The sequence below is a fragment of the Python bivittatus genome, unplaced genomic scaffold (assembly GCF_059951505.1).
Source record: "Python bivittatus isolate LINGU-HERP-01145 unplaced genomic scaffold, Pbiv_v1 ctg000320_np1212, whole genome shotgun sequence".
NCBI classification, from domain to species: Eukaryota; Metazoa; Chordata; class Lepidosauria; order Squamata; family Pythonidae; genus Python; species Python bivittatus.
The window spans coordinates 72,799-94,729 of record NW_028277052.1 but is presented as its reverse complement, the minus strand read 5'-3'; the positions used below and the strand labels follow the sequence as shown (position 1 = coordinate 94,729).

Below are 21,931 nucleotides of genomic sequence, written 5' to 3'. Positions count from 1 at the left end.
AATTCACAGAGGTGGATCCAGTTCCACCTTGTTCAGCACCATCCCATGGTTAGATCTCCATCACGAACAAAAAACATATACCACCAAAAACATCCATGTTTTGAATAGGCAGATTGACAGGTAGATGCCCTGGCTGACAACAAAAATCAAATGGGGCCTTCCCACCCTTGGGATGTGGGTAAATGAGAGAAACAAAAGTTGTTCCCTCTACTCCTTTCCAGAATGATAGTCAGGCAGTTGCTATGACACCAAGGAAGGTTTTGTGTGCTTCCTTGCTGGATGAGAGAGCTACCTCTTCCAGAAGAGAGGATTCCAGCTGGCTGAGCCTCTCTTCTTTCTTCTTCAGCAGTTCTTGCCCTTTCCGCATGGCAGATTTCATTTCATCTAGCTGCCTCCCTTCCTGGGGGGAAAGAAAGTCATATTGTGATCACAGGCCAATGGATGAGGAACTTTTTGCTAGGAGTGATTTTAACTTTGCTGCCACTGTTGGCTGACTTTAAAGTCCTCTTAGTAGCACTGTCTTGTCATCTGTGAGCTGTTGCTTGCAGGGATCCCTGTTTTGCAGGAGAGGAGCATGCCTGCTGCTCAATCCTTCCCCTGGAAGATGGCTTGACTCATTGCAGAAGGCAGAAGAGGCAATCCTTCCTGACTTAGGGTTGCTGTTTTCTTCAGTGCCGCTTGTCCAGCTGCCAATCTGCAGCGAGGTGCAGTCCAAAGCAAGCCAGATGGTTCCCCCTTCTGTGGCATTCTCAACCCCAAACAGGATAAAGCAAGCTTTCCACAGCCACCTATCTACCTCTTCCCCCTCCCTCCCAGTCCCTTTTCCTGCAGCCACCAAATCTGCTTGAAAACCATAGTTATCACAGCCTACAGGAGTTGTTCTGAAGTTCAGCCCAGGCTGATTGTTTCCAGAACTGCCTTGCTTTGCCTAGCTCACCACTCACCTCTTCCAGGTTCCTGAGCACTCCCTCTAACACCTGAGAATGGCTTGAATCTTGTACAGCTTGTGTTCCCTGCAGATCATGATACCAGTGCTGCTTTGCTGCTCTCAAGGCAGTTTGCCTTTTTCTCATGGAACGAGTTTGCCGCACCAAAAACTCCTTGGCTGTCTTCAGTGAGGCTCCCTCAGCAGAAATGTAGTGCCGTACTCTGTAAGAACAGAAAGAAAAAGACCTGAGCAAGATTTGTTGCTCAGGCTGCGGATGAAAAAGTGCTACCCTTATCATGTTTTCAGCAAAAACCACCATGGGTCTCTCGGCATCACCAGCAGCACCTCAGAAAAAGGCCAACTAGCCACTCTCCTCTATCCTGTCCCCAGCAGATGCCAAAGCCTATCGTCACAGATACCAAACATACCGTTATTTCAGGGTATGAATATTTTTCTCACTTACTGGTTCAGGAGAAGGCTGCTTTCTTCATTGCTTTTTGGTGTTTCAGATGCCATTTCTCTGGAGGAAGGCTTGAGGATTAAATTGTTTTTAAAGTTAAGTAACATGCAAACAAAGGATAAAGATCAAGGAAAAATATAGCATGTGGTTCCTTAATGGAGGGGGCTTAAATCAGAGCAATTCAGTATTAGGTAGGCAATATTATTTCCCATTTCTTCTCAGCCAGAGGATCTTTGCTCTGCTTACACCAACACCTGGAGCTGACTGGTATGGAATCAGACCCTAATTTGTCTCTTCCAGCTGGTGGCAGCAAAGCCCTCCAAGTTGTCAGCAGCGGAGAATTATTTTTCCCAGTTCCATGACCAAACAGCCAAAGCTGAATCCCACTCATCTTTAATAAAACTATCTCCTTCCCCACTCCGTATTTTTAGGTACTGCAGCCCCCATACACCAGGCCTTTTCCAAATCCCCAGGCCTCTCTCCTCCAGCCCCTGAAGTCCATCCTCTTAAGATATACACTGCAGTTCAAGCCACATGTGAGCCCCCCAATTTCAAGATGGCCGAGGAAGTGGTTGTGAGAGTCTCATCTCAGTTGTCAGAGGCTGGTTGGAGTGGCCTCCCTTAGGAAAGGTTTTCTTTCCCATTCCTCAAATATTTACCATGTCCTTTTGTGGGCAGAATTGTAAAATTTCATGCACGTTGATAGCATTTAATAAGAATGCTGCTATAGAACTGTTTGATTGATATGCTATACTATATATATTGGTTTTCTCGTCCTATCTCCTCACTGTAAAGTCCGGGTTGAGCCATGAAACTGAAAGCAAGTTCCGTGGAGTAGAATGTTCCCATTATGTCCAGTTCCCTTCATCTCTGACCCTGTTTCCACTGACCTCTGGACAGTCCCCTTGCAGGTCTTCAACTCGGAGTGCTTCTTCCTTTTTCCTCGGAGAAGTTGCTTCACTACATTCTTTATCTAGTTTCTTTAGCAGCTCTTGCTTGGTCCTGATGGTCTCCTCCAGCTCACTGTAAATGCCACAGAAAGAAGAAGTCAGATGCCATCCAGGATCAACATGCGTCTGATAGCAAGCACTTCTGGTCCTCTCTGACTTCAGGAAGTGGCAAATTCTTATTCAACATTTGGAAAGTGAAAGTTGGGGACACAAGACTGCTGAATTTAAGTGTGGTGGCAAATGGGCATGCAAAATAATGGGTGCCTCCTGGTTAGAGAGCCAATTAGCTTCCCACACTTCCTAGACCTTGGGAACATACATAAGGACAGGATTCTCCACCAGTCACTCACACATCCCCGTATCTACTTGTCACATGGCTTACCATATGATGCCCATTCAATCCAGCTTGTCTAGCAAAGAACAAACCCCACCTGGTACGCCTCTCCAACTGCTGGCTCTGTAACTGTAGCAATGCCACCTGAGACTCCAACTTTTTTTTCTGGTCCTGGAGTTCTGCCAGAGCTCTGTGCAGCTGCTGTAAAGTGTCTTCAAGATTCGCCTGTGCTTTTTGGGACTCCTCAAGGTGGGAACGAGCTGCCAAAGCTGCTTCCTAAAAAAATTAAAAGCATTTGCTTTTCCACTGCCTAATATATGAATGCAATTACACACTTGAGCTACCAGGGTAGAATACCCAAAGGCAGAAAAATGCATTTTTGCAGCTTTGGCATCAAACTACTCCTGTCATTGCAAAAGAGAGAATGAGAGATTAAAAGACAGTAGCAGAAGAGCATCCAGCAGATGCAGCTTTAAATAACTGGCTGACCTGCAGAGTTTTCTGGCAAAGGTTAGTGGGTTCTCTGCCAGAGATAAGCGTTGGTATCCTCCAAGAAAAAGCAAATACTGTACTGCAACAATGCAAAAGGGCATCTCTGATCCAGCTATCCATCCCCTCAGGTTGTTTCTATTCTACAGTTGTCTTCCTGCTTATATTTAGAGAAAAGTTCACAGTTCATTGGTAAAATGCATGTTTTGCATGTTAGGTGTTCCAGACCAAAAGTCTGCTGACCTCTCCAGGCAAAAGTTCCTGTCTGAAACTTTGGAAAGCTACCACCAGAGAAGACAATCTAATACTAGTTGGAATCTTGGTGAACAACAGAATCTCATAATTCTCAGCTTTAAGCCAGCCTGTGACTGTTTAGCCCTCAGCCAAAGAAGGACAGTGCAAAGAGACCAAGTAGTCTTGGAGGGACAGAAACCTGCATTTAGAACTGTGCTGCTCCTGCCTTCCCATCTCCTCCCTAACACTTGTCATTTGCATTAATTCCAGGCGTGAAACTTCCCTTATCTCATCATAAGGGAAAGGGGATTCCTAGCCCATTGCAAGAGCTGCCAGTGCATACATTTCTTCCTTCTTCCAGCTGCTTCTCTTCTTCCAGGACCTGCTGCCTCTTCTTCTTCCAGGCCTCTTCCTACACATAATCAAGAAATAATTCAAGTAAGCTGGGAAGAGCATGAAATTCCTCCCTAGGGACAAAGATTTACAGGTGCTAAGAGACTAGACCAGCTATACATCTATGTTCCAGAACATCTATTTGCCAGAAGTGCAACACAGCCCCTTGGACACAGAACAATTCAGGACACCAAAGACTGAGTACAGCAAAGCTTCTAAGGATCAAGAGCTCCTTAAGTTTCAGCTCAGGTCCTATGCAGGAAATTCTATGTCAGAGCTATGACAATGTTTTTCCTCTAGAGGAGAAACTGGTAAGCAAACAGAAAACAGTTGAAAATGCATTCAGAGGATGGAGGTTTTCTGAAAAGAACTCATCCAGTCCTCCCATAAGATACACGTGGAGAAATGTGCTTCAACTAGTGGTCCAACAGGCCATGTTACAGTCTTCACCACTGGTGTAATGAGCCACACAGTCGTGCATGCATGCACTCACCTGGGCACAGAGCTGAGCTGCTCTTGTCTGGGCATCTTTAGTTCGGAGCTCCAGTTCCAATTCCGCATCCTGGGCCTTTTTCTCCTGTATGAAGAAAGCCATAAGATTTGCCAACAAAGATATGACCTATCTGCCAAGACACAGACAACCACGACAAACACATCACGAGGAATGAGGAAAGGAGATGAGCTAATGATTAAGGAAGAAGCGAAGCCTCCCTCTCTTAGCCATGGGAAATTTAAGAGGCAGTCCAAAGAGGTGGAAGTTACAGCTACCACCTTCCTGCATCCTTGATGCTTCAGAGAGGCACCCTCAAGCTCTTTAAGCATTGCCATGGTCCACTGGAAATGGCTTTTTCATGAACTGAGCTACATTTAAAGGGCCCATGAAAAACTGCAGAGAAGGAGGTCTTGCCCTCCAAAGGGTCCAGGTACAGAGGCTTTAGGTTTTCCCCTCTCACCATTTTTCCCTACCTGCTCCTGATGGCTCTGATGCAGGTCCTTCAGCTGTTCCACGTGTTTCTTTAGCAAAGCCTCTAGCTCTGCCTGGTGGAGCGGCCTCATGCGCTCCAGCTCATTTTGCAGTGTTGCAAGCAGCTCAGCCTTCTGCTTCCTCTCCTACCACGTACCACAGGTACAAGAGTTGACATTATTCAAGGTGAGGGAGGGAAACAGTAACTCGGCCTTTATCACCATCTGTCTGGAGCACTGCAATATGCTCCACACGAGGAAATCTTTGAAGACCACCCAGAAGGGCCAGATGGTGCAGAACGCAGTGGCCTCTTCCCGGAGGGTGTGTGCTTTCATTAGTGCTATATCGGCTCTGCAGGCCCTGCATTAGCTGCCAGTAGGCTTGTGAGTCCAATTCAAAGCCTTAGTTTTAACCTCTAAAGCCCTATAAGGCTTGGTGCTTACTTCTCCAGCCTGAATCAATATATTCTTCCTAGGAGACATTGCTTGGGATTTCCCACTTTTGGGAGATGCAGGGGGCTGAGGCCCGAAACCCTAAGTTTCAGTTGCAGCACCCACTTAACAGAAGAGCCTCCCTGCAAAGGTAAATTCCCTTTAACTTTCTGGAGATTGTATAGGGATAGTTCAGGTAATGCTTGATGTCCTTCCCGAAGTCCCTCAAAACGTGGCTGTGCCAACAGGCTTGGGTCTCAGGGAAATGGCGATTTAGTGAGGTGCTACATTGTTTGTAACATGTAATGCTTTCTCCTAGCCTTTTAATAATAATATTATTTTTTTAAAAAAAATTGTGGGATGTTTTTAATACTGTTATTATATGTTTTTGTTATTGTATGCTGCCCAGAGTCAAGTCTTGTGAGATGGGCGGCCATATAAATATGATTAAATAAATAAATAAATAAATGCTGTATGTCTATTGTTTTGCACACTGTTCATATTATTAATGAAATTTACAACTGATGTTTTATACTGTATTTTATTATTTCTTAATGCGGATGTTATTTTGGATGTTCATTATTGTTAACAGCTGATAGTCTGTAATTGATTATAGTGGCGTAAAAGTTTGATAGTGAGTCAGATAAATAAATAAATAAATAAATAAAAGATGCCTGTACATTAGCCCCATCTCTTCCTCAGATGTTGTGAGCAAAACAGCTATATGCCCACTGGAACTTTTGCTGATGTATCCAACTTGTTTGTAAGCTTACCTGGTCCTCATGTTGCACCCGAATCCTAGCTAGTGCCTCCTGGTGTATCTTCTGCATTTTTTCCAACTCTCTCACATGCTCCCGCTCAACCTCTTGACGCTTCTCCTTCAGAAGGTCACTGAGCTACAGTTGGGATAAAGGCATCCAGATTAAACTACTATTATTCCCACCATCATCACACACTGACAACAAAAATGCTCCAAAGCTGCAGTCAAGGATCAGCACAGTACACCACCTCTCAGCACACGAGAGTTGCTGTGACACTTGTGCAGGCATAGGTTGTCCAATGTGTCAAGTGAGCCCAGCAACTGAGTTCTGAATGGCCATCATTGTACCACCTGCCTCCATCCCCCTCTTCAAGAAAGAAGCTGGGGCTTTCTGGGACTTCAGAGTGCTACCCACTAGGTAGACCAGACCACCAAATCAACCCTACAGGAAGACCAGAACTATACTTTACTGAGATTGGCTGTAATAATCTTGCAAATCTGACTCTGCATTACCTCCCCTCCTTCTTATATTCCAGTCAATCAGGGAGGAGTTTTCCTGAGCCACTTCCTAACATTATCTTGTTTCCCAGGCTTAAAGAATGTCTCAGCTTCCCTTGTCTAGGTAATATTTCTTACATATTTATGTCAAGATCACCTCCCTTACTCTCTACACTGTCTTCTCTTGCCTTCCACAACAGCATTGGAGCCTAGGAGAGCATCAGAGCCCCAGGATACTTCTGATAAAAGGAACCACATGGGCTTTAATAGCCCTCGTCTTTCTGTTTTAGCACAGCAGAAGCGACAGGCCCTTAACAAGGCTGTCCTATCCGGAAGCCCCTGGTGGTGGTGCACTTGCCTGCCTGCCTTTAAGAATCTGTTCTGAAATAAGGAACTTAGGGCATAATTTTCAATTCCGTCACAATACTCTGAGAGGGAAGGAGTATAAGAATCTAAGCAGTATATCCTCTGCCAGTGCAGAATAATTTGATACTGCACATTAGAGACCATGTTGTAAGAGGCGTTAGCAGTTGCTCATTACCTCTCGCTCATACTCTGCTACTTGATGTCTCTTCTGTTGAACCTTTTGCTCCACACTCTCGAGTTCCTTCTGAAGTTCTGCTTCCTCTCTTCTCTGAGCCTCCATTATTTCCATCTGGAGGGTTAGAATAACCTGCCCAGGAGGCAAAGCAGGAACCTTCAGAGACTTCCATCCAATATGCATGTATTTAGCCTACTAGAGTTTTTTTTTTCCTGGCTAGTAGGAAAGAGATTGCTTGTCTTAAACTAACTGTACTTCACTAAGCGTTTAAGTGTGCACTCACATACATAAACCTCTGTACCTGCATGAGAAACCTAAGAAGCTCAAGCAGAGTTTGGACAGTGTCTCCCACCACCCCCGACTGCACTCTCAAGAAAGTGTGGCTCGCACCTTCTTGCTGTTTCAAATTCCAATCCACACAGTGCCTATAAGAAAAGCTGTGAAGTGGAGCATTTACTACGGGGGTCAAGATAGATTACATGGATGTCCATTGGCAAAACTATGGCTTGAAGGCAAGGAGTTGGTCTTTCATTTTCATGGGCTCTGTGCAACCTTGCAGATTATCAGGGATTATCAGCAGATGCTAAGAAGCCAAAGAGGTGCCTGACATCTTTGAGAAGAGAACATCAAGCTTCCAAAAGAGGTGACTGACAGGCAAGGCATTCATTCAAGCAAAAAAACAGAGTGCTGTGACCATATCACACCTTGGCCAAGGTCCCTCATAGAAAATTCTCCAAATATTTGCAACTCTAATCATCACTGGAAAAGAGATCTTAACCAATAGGCAGAATTAGGACAGTTAAGACTCAGTGGGATAAATCCTGCATACAGATTGTCTTTTCCATCACTATTGAAGAATAGTCTTTTATAGTCTGTGAAACTCTATAATCTGGTTTCTTATTACCTGCCCTACCTACTAGTATCTAAGATACAGAACAAAGAACAGGGACATAAAGACAGGTTACAGAAGACTGAAAGCACACTACCTCAATAAAATCTGCAAGAAAGACCTGAAATGGCTGGTCTTAGGACCTCCTTCCTCCTAACTGGACATGAATAACAATAATGATATTTAACAGTAGATTTGTTTGTCTACTTTATAGAGTTATTATAGTAGAAATGCAACTTTCCAAGACATGAGTTGCATAACATAAGAAGCAAGTAGTTCAAATCATGGCTTTGTGAATAGTGTGAAAATGAGTGACAGGCTGCAGGTAAATACTGGTAGATGTAGTTTGGGCAAACCTTTTAGGAACTGTTCATCTGCAGGTTAATAAAGGGGGAAAAATAATTTGGCCAAGGCTGGCAGAAACAATGAGTTCATTTAGATAGCTCCTTTTGAAAACAGCCAGTAACTGCTGTCATCTGAGAGATGCATCCATTTATGAAACAAAGTTGATGAAGCAACTTCTAAATTCCAATAGAAGAGAATATACGTAGTTCAGGATTGAACTGCAGAGTCCTTGGTGCTCTCTGAGCTTGGCTGTTTGCTTGCAGACATTTCATTACCCAACTAGGTAACATCAACAGTGCCAGTGAGTGTGGGGTTTGCTCCGTTTATATACAGTGGTGTGCTCTGCCAGTGTTGGTGGGGGTGTGATTTTTCTTCTTCCTAGTTCCTTGATTAGAGTATTGTTTTCTGCTTGACTGTTTGTCTGGTGTTAATCCTTGCTTATCTGAGTGTTGGCTGCTGGAGGGGATGTGTTCTGGTCTTTTTGTTTCCTTCTTAGCTTTTTATAGGGAGCAAATGCCACACTCGCTAGCACTGATGATACTACCTAGTTGGGTAATGAAATGTCTGCAAGCAAACAACCAAGCTCAGAGAGCACCCAGGACTCCAAAAGCTTCTAAGTAGTATTGCAAGAGTGAAGTAGTAATCTCTGATTCTCACACCAGAGAAAACAGTTTTTTTAAACAAAGGACAGGACAAAACCAAGAGACAGGAAGCCATTGGCTCAAAAATGCACGAGAAAGAGGCCAAGAATTTAAAGATTGGGACTGACATATTTACATACATATACCTACTGGGGGGAAGGACAGGATTCCAGAATGCTATTAAATGGAGAGCTTCTTTATGCACATGGCTTCATAATTCTTTGCAGCATATCTAATTACCTAACCTTGTGTTTGCTTGGGAGGGCAGAGTGGAGAGAGAGTTTAATTACAGGCCCTACAGTGAAGCTGCGACAAACAGCATGAAAGATGCTCAAGTGCAAACTATCTTTGTCACTGTGTAAATTAAAAGAGGGACAGTGTAGTGGAGAGGAGTGAAAGCTATAGGAATGAGCCTGGTGCATTAAGGAGCATATCTGTGAAGGAGTTCTGCCTCGCTTTCAGCTCACACACACTTGATAGTTATGTCCCAAATTGCTCTGAGTGTATGTATGTACTGTATTTTTCCGACTATAATACAATACTTTTTTCTAAAATCCTTACCCTAAAAATTGAAGGGCGTCTTATTCAAGGAAGTCAGCCGAGAATCGCGCGGTTGCAAAACTGCCCATACAGTACTTTGTTTCTGCAGAGAGGCTTCCTCCTATTGCTAGCCTCCAATCACGAGTGAAATAGCTTGTCTCCCAAACAGACTTCCTCCAATCACGAGCCTGATGTAACTGACGTCAGCTGATGCTGAACAAACCAATTAGAGGAAGGCTGTTTGCAGAGACAAGCTATTGGCAGTTTCACTCGTGCTTGAATGTAATCAGTTATGCAAAAGAGCCTGGAAACAGAGCTGCAGAGAGACGGTTTGGACCTCCTCCCACCGAGTGTATCAGGTAAATGTTAACTAATTACTAAATAAAAATGTGTTCTGCACTATCTTTAAAATATTGATTTCTTAATTTTGGGTTGGAAAAGTGGGGGTTGTCTTGTACATGGGGGCGTCTTATTGTCGGAAAAATACGGTATGTATGTATGTATGTGTATGTATGTGTATGTGTATATATATATATATATATATATATATATATATACACAGTGGGGCAAAAAAGTATTTAGTCAGCCACCAATTGTGCAAGTTCTCCCACTTAAAAAGATGAGAGAGGCCTGTAATTTTCATCATAGGTATACCTCAACTATGAGAGACAAAATGGGGAAAAAAATCCAGAAAATCACATTGTCTGATTTTTAAAGAATTTATTTGCAAATCATGGTGGAAAATAAGTATTTGGTCACCTACAAACAAGCAAGAGGTCTGGCTCTCACAGACCTGTAACTACTTCTTTAAGAGGCTCCTCTGTCCTCCACTCGTTACCTGTAGTAATGGCACCTGTTTGACCTTGTTATCAGTATAAAAGACACCTGTCCACAACCTCAAACAGTCACACTCCAAACTCCACTATGGCCAAGACCAAAGAGCTGTTGAAGGACACCAGAAACAAAATTGTAGACCTGCACCAGGCTGGGAAGACTGAATCTGCAATAGGCAAGCAGCTTGGTGTGAAGAAATCAACTGTGGGAGCAATAATTAGAAAATGGAAGACATACAAGACCACTGATAATCTCCCTCGATCTGGGGCTCCACGCAAGATCTCACCCCGTGGGGTCAAAATGATCACAAGAACGGTGAGCAAAAATCCCAGAACCACATGGGGGGACCTAGTGAATGACCTGCAGAGAGCTGGGATCAAAGTAACAAAGGCTACCATCAGTAACACACTACAATGCCAGGGACTCAAATCCTGCAGTGCCAGACGTGTCCCCCTGCTTAAGCCAGTACATGTCCGGGCCCGTCTGAAGTTTGCTAGAGAGCATTTGGATGATCCAGAAGAGGATTGGGAGAATGTCATATAGTCAGATGAAACCAAAGTAGAACGTTTTGGTCTAAACTCAACTCGTCGTGTTTGGAGGAGAGAGAATGGTGAGTTGCATCCAAAGAACACCATACCTACTGTGAAGCATGGGGGTGGAAACATCATGCTTTGGGGCTGTTTTTCTGCAAAGGGACCAGGACGACTGATCCGTGTAAAGGAAAGAATGAATGGGGCCATGTATCGTGAGATTTTGAGTGAACACCTCCTTCCATCAGCAAGGGGATTGAAGATGAAACGTGGCTGGGTCTTTCAGCATGACAATAATCCCAAACACACCACCCGGGCAACGAAGGAGTGGCTTCATAAGAAGCATTTCAAAGTCCTGGAGTGGCCTAGCCAGTCTCCAGATCTCAACCCCATGGAAAACCTTTGGAGGGAGTTGAAAGTCCGTGTTGCCCAGCAACAGCCCCAAAACATCACTGCTCTAGAGGAGATCTGCATGGAGGAATGGGCCAAAATACCAGCAACAGTGTGTGAAAACCTTGTGAAGACTTACAGAAAACGTTTGACCTGTCATTGCCAACAAAGGATATATAACAAAGTATTGAGATGAACTTTTGATATTGACCAAATACTTATTTTCCACCATGATTTGCAAATAAATTCTTTAAAAATCAGACAATGTGATTTTCTGGATTTTTCCCCCCATTTTGTCTCTCATAGTTGAGGTATACCTATGATGAAAATTACAGGCCTCTCTCATCTTTTTAAGTGGGAGAACTTGCACAATTGGTGGCTGACTAAATACTTTTTCGCCCCACTGTATGTATGTATCCGCACTCAATCGTTACCGACTCTACGGTGACTGCTTGGACGAGTCCTTGCAGTTTTCAAGGCAATGTGTTTTTGGAAGTGGTCTGCCAGTGCCTCCTTCCTAGAGCAGAGCCCAGCTGGCGAGCGGAGGAGGCGGGGTTTCCGTTGCTTCGCGCCTTTTTCGGGCGTGCGCGGGTTCTGCGCTACCGGCAACTGCTCTCGACTCCTTTTGCAAGGCGCCGCCAGCATTTTTTCTCCCACCGGAGTGAGAGTACCCATTTATCTACTCACGTAAGTTTTTGATCTGTTGGGTTGACAGGAGCTGGGGAGGAAACAGGAGCTCACTCTGCTGCGCGAAAGCTGGGCTTGAACTGCTGAAGTGTTGACCATTTCTGGCCGGCAACTTTCAGCGTCATTAAGCCGCTGCGCCACTGCGTCCTCTGCTCTGAGTATAATGCACCAGAATTGTATAAGGTGCTATAGGAAGTTCATCTTCCCAAGAAGGTTAGCATTAGGAAATTAAATGGAGGGAATAAGCTCATGATTCCAAACATGACAGAAAAGTTTTCATTCTGGAAAAATAGCATGAAGATTGCAGATAGGCCTACAGATACAGGAATCACCTTTGATGATTTAGGAGAACAAACAACCACAAGGTTAACATGAAGAATGTGGAAACCAAAGGTAGAAGGCAACATCGCTGAGGTTGTAGAAGAGAAGGATATAGCTTTAAGAATTTCAAGGGATATAAAGTACTATTTTGACCTGTTGGAACAATTGGTATCAACATCAAGCCCATGGACAGGAGCAAAAGAGTGGGGAATCCACTGTTGAACTCAGCAAGGTGATAGGAAAAGAACTGCGGTCTTGATAGTAACAGAGGAGGTTTGGGTGTAGTGGATGATATTGTAGCAGTGACGACATGCTTCAATACTGATAACCACACAACACAGAAGGGTAAATCCTGATTATCATTCCAGGATTGTGTGAACTATCGAGAATCTAACTGAGAATAAGAGTGCTCATAATCAGATGGGGAAGGGAATGGGATATTCAGCCTCATATTTGTGACAGTAGAGATGTAATGATAAACAGGGAGTACATGAGTCATTCCTGGGGATCAGTATCAAGGCTACAGTGTGGTAGAAGAAACAGCAACAATCCATGAAATCTTCCGAATGAGGCTGAAAATCCCATGGTCAAGAGACCAAATGACACATCTTTCAGCAGAAATTATATTCCCAACCGAAAGGACTATTAACAGGCATCATGAGTCAAACCTCTCACTCACAGGGATGGGAGCTGAGGTGAAGTTACTGTTGGTCCACCCAGCTGATTCACTTGCTGGACTGATGCTAACACCTGAGACTGACTTAAACAGTCCTTGATCTACCACAGAAATCTTTTTCAGCTGGTGCACTAGGACCCATTTCATAAATTGAGTAAAGTTCTTGCTTGTGGAGGTGTTTTTAACATGCTTTAATTTTTTTTTATTCTATGGTTTAGTTAATTGCCTTCAGTACCAATATGGGGGAACTGGAATCTACAACCTCAGAGCCTCCTCTCAAAGGAAACGTACAAATCCTGAAGTCCTATCTGAAAGTGTAATAGCAGCAGTGTGGCAGAATGGAGCAGGTAAACAATGACTGCCATCCTATTGCATGATTTCCATACGGGCCATGCTTAGAGGTGATAAACTCTGTCCAGGAAAGTGGCTGATAGAGAAACAGATTAGCTTTTCATATACACAAAATCTCTCATGGCAAGTGGGGAGGAAGCTACCAGAAAGGAGAAAAGAAGATGGTTAACAAGCAATGTTAGACTTAGGCAATCTTGACTGCTGAAAAAATGACAGCTTACTAGGTGATGAAAGATCACTGGGGCCATTGTGTGCAGAGAAGATGATGGTTCAAGGGATCATGTCTATCTGGTGCAAAAATCAGAAGGAGAATAGGATCTGAAGAAACAACACGATGATCAACATTCTAGTGGCTGTGAAAGATTGCAGTTAGGTGTCATCTGAAGCCCTTGATAATTCTAAGGGAAACGTAGTTATAGCTGCATGCCCAACTACCTTTCAGAAGAGGCACAGATACTGAAATAGTAAACAGAAGGTTTATTATTGTGGCCAGGGAGATAGCTAACTTGGAATGGCAATAAATCAGTTGAAAGCATACCAACCTTCTTTGCTGGAAAGTGTAAGAGGGAGGAGAGATTTGTTTATCTGCTTTAGCTGAATGCTGCTTGCAGTTTGTGGCTGTAAAAGCCAAACCCAGAGAAATCCATACTTTTATATCTTGAAATATTAGGAATAAAAGAAAAAACTGATCTGCTTGACAAGAATGTCATTGCATTCTATGTTTTGCCTGTTTGATCCTGAGAACCCCACACAACTCCTGACAGACAGCACTAATACCAGCCAGGCATAAGAGACACAGGGGATGGCTGCTTAAGTGTAGAAATTAAAGGGGGAAAAAGAGAAAGATTTACACAGTTATCAGCACCTCAGGAAATAGCAAAATAGGCAAAATGAAACTAAAAGAGCCAGATCATCAAATAAGGAAAATATGAGGGACAGCAGTGGCCTCTCTTTTCCACCTGGGCAGGAGGCACAAAGGGCCTCCAAAACTTTTCTACAGGTTTAGAAAATTCACAAATGAGGTTCTGCACGGGCCTCTCTGTGAGACTGAAGAAGCAGCATGAAGGAAAAGGAAGCATCTGCTCAGCTTCTGAAACTGGGATGAGAATTGGAGAATCCACTGCAGCTGCAAAAAAAGGACATATCTTGCTCCTTCCCTTCTGATATATATGTATTACCTTCTGGTGTTCTTCTATTGTTGCACTTTTCTGTTGCTGGATCTCTGCTGCAAACTGCGCCTGTAGTTCCTGCATGGCCTGCCAAAGAATCAAGACGATACCTAGTAACTAAAACCATTTACAGCTTCCAAATTAGAAGATCGGCAGATATCCCTGACATATCCATAAACATTTTTACAGTAATCTATATGCCTAGTGGTCCTCAAATTTATTCCTGACTTACGTCCTAATCTACCACTAGAATATATCTCCTTAATTTTCCTTACTAGGCAAGAATTTCATGGTTACGAGTAGGGATGAGAAACGGTTTTTGCACTGACAGCCAAATTCTTTGCTCAATGCTAGTAAGACCAGAACTAGATAGAACTCACCCAGTATCACGTAGTGAGTGCCATCCAAAGTGAACACCTGAGCATGGATCTTTCCATCGTGGTCCAACCTTCTAATACTATAAGACACTGCTTTTCTAACATCACTAAACTTCCTGGAAGGGTTTCAACCTCGTGATTATCAGTTCACTGAATTAATTTCTTCACATACGCATTTTCTAAGAATGAGTCTCCCCTTTGAGACTGCACCCCTGTAATATGGCAGTTTTTACTTGGTCCACATGTTCCATTTGAGCATTGCTCCCAAGCAGTGTGATAATGCTTCAGTCTTGTACCAGAGGTGTTCTTCTTGTTTCCCAGCCTCTGGTGGTAAAGGGGATACTGAATCTGCAACCCGGAGCTCCTCACCAATTCCTTTTCTCTGCACAGCTTCTCCCTCAATTCATCCAGGGCCCTCTGGTTCTTCTGCTCCAGTGCCATCTGTTCAGCCTGCTCAGTGGTTTCTGCTTCTTTTTTTATTCTTTCCAGAGAAAGCAACTTCTGCTCTTTAAGCTTTTCTCTCTCTGATTGCCGAAAGGATTCTAGCTCCTCTTTCAGCTGGTTCAGTGTGGCTTCCTGGGCCAGCCTGAAAAGAAGTCAGTAAGGGATGATAAGCTGGAGGAGATTTTATCACAGATCTCTGTGATCAGACCAAGTATACCTGTGCATGAAGAGACCCTGTGAGTGCTTCCATTTGTACAGAGTGTAAACATTTCAAGGAGAGACCCTCACATCTCAGCCTCTGAATTTCCCAATTCCAAGAAACATCCAGCATCAAGTAATAGAGGAAGATGTTCATAAAGTGCAAGCCCAGAGACCAAGGAGGACTAGCAGTTAATGGTAGAAGGCTGATCAGGGAAATACTACCTTCCTTTGCTCAATTCTCTAGCAGTCATCAGGGTGCAATTCAAGGTTGTATGGACATCACCTATACAGGCCTACATAGCATAGGGCCAACTGCCCATCTCTAACCGTTTCTGCTTGCCCCACCAAATTTAACAGAGAGAGCCTATTTTGGGTCCCTCCCATTAAACAGTATGATCTTGCTGGATCCTGGAGTCTTGCCTTCTTTGTTGCAGCACCTGCTTGTGGAACAACATTGTTCTGGAGATCTGGATGACACCAACTATGACAGCCTTTTGTAAGGCACTAAAGTCCTAGATGTTCCCCCAGGCATATGGACTGGAAAACTGAGCTAATTCTGCTGGGTGATTGTTTTTATTGCTATTGTTTCTTCTGTAAGTTGGGAATGATTTCTGTGACCTCAGGTATTTGTTATCTGGATTGTAGATGTAATTATTGCTGATTTTAATTTTGTATGCTGCCCAGAGTACAGTGCTATGAGATGGGTGTTCATATATATATATAATTTAAACAAATAAATACATAATTATTGAATTTTGCTGCCTAAGTGAGATGAAACTGCAAAATCAATCCTATTTTACCTATAACTCCAAAGGCCCTTGTTTGACATAAAAAGCAGAGGCAGTCATTCTCCCATTCACAAATGTTTCAGACTAGGGAGAATGCACACATCAGGCAGTACTAATCTAAACATAAGGCTGACTCCAGTCCTACAATTTTCACCATGTCTTCCACAGCAGAGGACAATACACAGACTTAAATGCAATCTGATACCTGATCTTCTCCTTCTCTGCATCCATCTCAGAATGCATCTCAGTTTGGAGTTTTTGAAGTTCCAGTTGGACCTCTTCCCTCAAGCATATCTCCTTCTCCTGCCTGGTTCTCTCCAACTCAGTTTTCAATAGCCTAACAGATAAACAGATGGTGGTTTGGGCATGAAACTAGCTCCTCAAAACCAAAGGAGCACCACTAAAGTCTGGGAGAAAACTTCAGCAATTTACAGCAAAAGCCTACTGCATGATTTTCAAGCAAGCAAGATCTGTGAATGAGTAAAGCCAATATGGTTTTAGAGAAAGATTTTAAAAAGCTCATCATGCATGTATTTAGCAGTCAGCTTTGTCAACATTCCTTTTAGGTATCTTGCCTCACCATTTACAAATGTGTCTACATTGGTGATTTTGAAGCTCTTCCTGGAATATCCTATAGCAGAAGATGTTCAATAAAGACACTGGCAGATGTAGAGAAGAAACATGCTTGCTTGAAAAACAGTGGAAAACAGTTTGCAAAATCAACCAGTAAGTTGTGACATTTTTGCATATGCCATTCTAGCCTTTACAACTAGAAGTCTCCAAGGAACCCTCCAGTCTCATCTTTCCCTTCCCTTCCCTTCTAATTGAATTTGTTTATTGATTAGTCATTTGACCATATCAAGAAGCTACAAAAGCAGTACAAAGAAAAACACGACATATTCATAATATGTGGTTGCTCCTGCGGTCAACCCCATTGTGTTCTAAGTGGTACATACTCTTCTGGATGTTTTTTGATATAGAAGTCATGGTTCTCCTAGTAATATGCAAGTTCATTCCCTGCAAAAGGTATGCCAAATTATTCTGACTCAACATTTCTTAAGTTTTCCTTCCACATCCTTGTCCCAGGCAATTCCATCACCACTCTGACCTTTAATCTTCCTGCTTTTCTGTCCTCCCATTACCATCTCCCTGCCATTACAGCTACAGGTAGTCCTCACTTAACAACCATTCATTTAGTGACCATTCGAAGTTACAGTGGTGCTGAACAAAGGGACTTACAACCGTCGCAGCACTCCCATGATCATGTGATTGTGATCTGGGTGCTTGGCAACCAGCTTGCACTTATGACAGTTGCAGTGTCCTGGGTCATGTGATCACCATTTTTGACCTTCCCAGATGGCTTCCAGCAAGCAAAACCAATAAGGAACCATGGGATTAGCTTAATGGCCACAGTGATTCATTTAATGATTGCTGCAAAAAAGTTGTAAAATTCGGCATGACTTGCTTAACAACTGCCCGCTTAACAATGAATTTCCCAATCCCTATTGTGGTTGTTAAGCAAGGACTACCTGTATTGCTAAGTTAACCAGAAAATGGACTGGTCAAGATGAGTCTGCCTTTCCCATCCCACAGCTTGCTGAATCTCTGCCCTCTTTCTCATGCACTCCATGGAATAAAATTTTGAGAAAGACACTCTACACTTTCCCAGCTCAAGAGAGACACTGAGGCCAGCTGTGTTGCTTTGCATTTTGAAAATATGGTAAGCATTCTGTTGGCTTGGGTGAAATATCAATATGCTAATGATACCCAGTTGTACTTTCTATTCCAGACCAACTGGAAACTGTGATGGATAGGATAGGATGAAACAATTGAATCCCCACAAGAAGTGCTAGTGTTCATTCAAAGCTATCTAGTACCAACAGAAGCGAATATGTGTAGCTCAGGGTTGAACTGTGGAGCCCTTGGGATTCTCTGAGCTTGGTTCAGAGAACCCCAAGGACTCCACAAAGCTATCTAGCTTCCTGATTACTTTATATCTGCATGGGGTTGCATGCCCTTGAAGGAGCAGGTCCACAACTTGGGTGTTCTCCTGGACTTACAGTTCCTTTTTGACCAGCAGGTGAAGTCCATGGCTGGGAAGCTTTTGCCCAGTGGCAGGTGGTGCACCAGTAGTGGACCTTCTTTGAGTGGGAGGTCTTACTAACAGTGACTCATATTCTCATCACTTTTAAGGTTGGATTATTACAATATGCTTTGAAAACTACCCAGAAACTACAGTTGGTCCAAAATGCACCAGGCTGCTAGCAGGTGAGGACTGCTTTAATAACATTAGTCTTGCTGATGCTGCATTGGTTACCGATCAGTTTCTGAGTACAATTCAAAATGCTAGTTTTAATCTATAAGGCCTTAGAGGGCCTGATTCCAGTTACCTTGGGGACTGTTTCCTTCAGAGGAAATCTTCCTGCCCTGTGTAGTCCATCCAAGGACTAATTTTCTTTGGGGTCAATCCTTCTTGGTGGCTGCCTCAGCCCTTGGGAACATCCTCCCCTTCCCACCCAAAGTTTGGGCTGCCTCCACATTGGATTATTTTAGGAAGATGGTCAAAATACTGCTATTCCAGCAGGCATTTGCAGCCCAACACCATTACTTGTGCCATGTTTTTTGCTATGGGGAAGGATTATATTGTGATGTTGCAAAGTGTATGGTTATTTTAGTGTTGGGGGGGGAGGTCACTGATTTTTCATTATTGCAAACCACCCAGATTCCTGTGATTGGGATACTATACAAATTTCGCAACAAATAAATAATTAAGTACAATGCAAGATAAATGGCCCCTATTTTTCTCCCTGAGGATTGTGAGAGGAAAAATGCTAGTAGCCTAAAACTTATTTTAATATAGATATATATTGCTTAATCACATTTAATAATAAAAGCAAGGGCTAGCTTAGAGATGACCTTTGGGGCACTGACAGGAAATAAAACTTGCAAAACTAGAGCAAACTGTTAAATAAGCAAACTTGTTGATGAGAACAGATGTGACAGGGACAAAGGGAACAGGAAAGTGGGGTGAAATTAGCTCTGGGAACGTTATGAAAATCCTAAGAGTCATGATTGTGGTTTGTGGTTTTAAAGGATAAAAAGGATTGCAATTTGGGGGTCTGCACCCACATGGTCAAGCTGTCTCAGTGACGACTTGCTCCTGTCGGTCCGCATTGCAATGTGTATCTAAGTAAGTACCTTGTATGTTATTGATTGCACTTTGCTTACTTGCTGAACTAACTTTTAATAAAGCTCTTAGAAGAACTTAGAACTTTGAGGTGACTTGTTTTATGGTGTGTCTGTCTCCCGTGTTTAATGAGTTTTTTTCCCTGACAGGATAGAGCTAAATGGGATTGGTTGCCATTGTTCCAGAGACCACAATTTTTAAAGAAGTTATTAGGTTTGGAGACTCTGGGTAAAAATAGAAGGAAAAAGAAACAACAAAAGTATCCAAGGCTTTTGACTAGTTCCTGGATCATATTGCAGAACTTTCAGGGAGAGACGCAGTAATAATGGAAGACTCCAACCACCTGAATGTTTGTTAAAAAACCAAGACTGCAAGGTGCCAAAAATCCCTCAGTGGTCTTGCTGTTTCATTTCCCAGAAGACTGAAGAAAAGACAAGAAGATCAGCTTTCCTAGATTTAATCCAAACCAGTAGGCAAGAATTGGTTGAGGAAGTAAAAGCAGTGGGAACTTTAGGAGGAAGTGACCACATCATCTTGGGGTTCAAGATACTATAGCAAGAGAAACTGGCTCACAGTTCTATGTGCACACTAGATTTCAGGAGAGCTAATTTCAACAAGCTTAAAAAAGTACTAGGCAGGACCCCATGGATAGAAATTCTTGGGTCAAAAGGACTGCAGGATGTTTGGGAACATCACAGAAATAAGATATTGGAAGTATAATTACAGACCATTCTGGTAAGAAAACAATGGGGGACAGCTAGGAAAGCATTCCAGATGCAAAGAGGAGCTTTTGATTGAGCTGAGCTAAAAGGGACATGGAATGGGATATGTGTATAAATATTAGAGGTGTACTAGCAAGGGGTTAATAACTGCAGAAAGTGAGTTACAAAGGCTAAAGCACAAGAGAAACTTAGGCTTGCAGGTGACTACTTTTTCTATTTCAGTAGTAAAAGAAAGAAAAAGGAAGAAATGGGCCTATTGGTAGAAGGTGGTAAGACAGAGCTCCAACCACTATTTTGCTTCAGTCTCAAAGAGAATTGTGCTCAAATGGATCTAAGCAGAGCAATGCATAAAAGGAATAAATGGCAACTTAAGATAAGTAAAGAGATAGTTAGGAGGCATCTGGCTATCATGAACAAATCTCCAGGACAAACTAAAACTGAGAGTCTCAAGTCCCCTTCTGTGATCTTTGAGAAATCATGGAGGACAGATGTAGTATCAGAAGACTGGAGAACAGCAAATATTGTTCCTTTCTTTAAAAAAGATAAAAAAGAAGACCCAAGTAAACACAGACTGATAAGCTTAACTCTAGATTAGATTATTGAGTAGTTGGTGTGTGAGCACTTAGAAAAGAATGCATTGCTTGGCAGGTACCAGCATGAGTTTATCAAGAAGAAATCATGTCAAACCAAACTGATCTCCTTTTTTTGAGAGGATGACAAATCTAGTTGACCATGGGAACACACCATGTCTTTGGCAAACCATCGGACAGAGTCTCCCATGAGAATCCAGTACAGAAAATGTGGGCTGGCCTGGCCTACACTACCAATTAAATGGATACAGAGATGGTTGAGTAATTGTACTCAATGGAATGATGTATCCACTTAGCTCTGTTCAACACATTTATATATGACTTGGAAAATGGGTCAGAAAGAATGATTATAACATTTGCACAAAAACAAAGATGGGACAAAAACAAACCTCCTGGAGGATAGGCTCAAGATTAAGAAGGATCCTGACATGCTGCAACTATGGACAGAAATCAGTGAGTTTTTTCAACAGGGACTAATGGAAAAGATAGGAAGTATCAAAGGCATGAATATAGGATGGGGTGAACATACTGGGCAGCAGATTATTAAAAAACATCTGTATGGATCACAAGTACAGGGCAAAATCAAGATAAGTCATTGTTCTTCCTTGTACATTGATCAGACTAGAAAACTGAGTCCAGTTTTGGCTGGCACTTTTTAGGAAGGACTCTGGGATATTGACCTACTGGAGTGAATCCAGAGGTAAGTAACCAAAGTGATAAAGAACCTGGAAGGAAAAACTTTTGAGGAACAGAGGCGCTGGACGTTTAGCCCGGAGAAGAGAAAACTCTGAGGAGACATGATAGCTGATGTAGAAGACAAGGCAGAATTGTTCAAAGTTGTTCCAGAAGATGAGACAAAAAACAATGGGAATAAAGCTTGGTTGGACAATGGAACAGCCTACCTTGGGAGGAGGTGGACTCTTCTTCACTGGAAGTCTTTAAACACAGGCTGCATGCTACTTCCCATGGATGCTGAAATAGTGAATTCCTGAACTATGCAGAAGCTTGGATCAGATGTTCTACCACGTCCTTTCTAGTCCTTGCACTCTATGATTTTAAGCACTGGTAATTGAGAGCCAATGTCGTATAGTGCTGAAAGTTATAGAATGAAACCTAGTAGAAGGAGGTTCAAGTCTTCACATGGCCACAGAGATCACTTAGTGACTTCCTTATAGTTGCTATTTCTCAGTCTACTGTATCTCACATGGCTGCTTTTGTGGGGATAAAGGAAGATGTGCCACCTTCAGCTCCCAGAAGAAAAGCAGGA

The 21,931-nt window shown here is 42.9% G+C and overlaps 1 protein-coding gene across 8 annotated transcripts in view; it reads right to left on the bottom strand.

Moving 5' to 3' along the window:
- Window positions 1-21,931, bottom strand: part of CEP164 (centrosomal protein 164) — a 46,623-nt gene that overhangs the window by 10,278 nt on the left and 14,414 nt on the right. For 5 of the 8 annotated variants that reach the window (XR_015795815.1, XM_088138799.1, XM_088138803.1 and 2 more), the window contains 13 exons: window positions 16,371-16,502; window positions 15,102-15,318; window positions 14,365-14,442; window positions 6,983-7,114; window positions 5,957-6,079; window positions 4,755-4,898; window positions 4,282-4,365; window positions 3,739-3,807; window positions 2,770-2,948; window positions 2,279-2,411; window positions 1,392-1,459; window positions 945-1,149; window positions 293-400 (listed from right to left, as the gene is read on the bottom strand). Coding sequence is in view for 7 of the 8 variants with exons in the window: in XM_088138799.1 (XP_087994925.1) it covers window positions 293-400; window positions 945-1,149; window positions 1,392-1,459; window positions 2,279-2,411; window positions 2,770-2,948; window positions 3,739-3,807; window positions 4,282-4,365; window positions 4,755-4,898; window positions 5,957-6,079; window positions 6,983-7,114; window positions 14,365-14,442; window positions 15,102-15,318; window positions 16,371-16,502 (1,672 nt within the window). In the remaining variant the exon portion in view is untranslated. The remainder of the gene's footprint in view (window positions 1-292; window positions 401-944; window positions 1,150-1,391; window positions 1,460-2,278; window positions 2,412-2,769; window positions 2,949-3,738; window positions 3,808-4,281; window positions 4,366-4,754; window positions 4,899-5,956; window positions 6,080-6,982; window positions 7,115-14,364; window positions 14,443-15,101; window positions 15,319-16,370; window positions 16,503-21,931) is intronic. The other 3 variants (XM_088138801.1, XM_088138805.1, XM_088138800.1) reach the window with 2 other exon arrangements.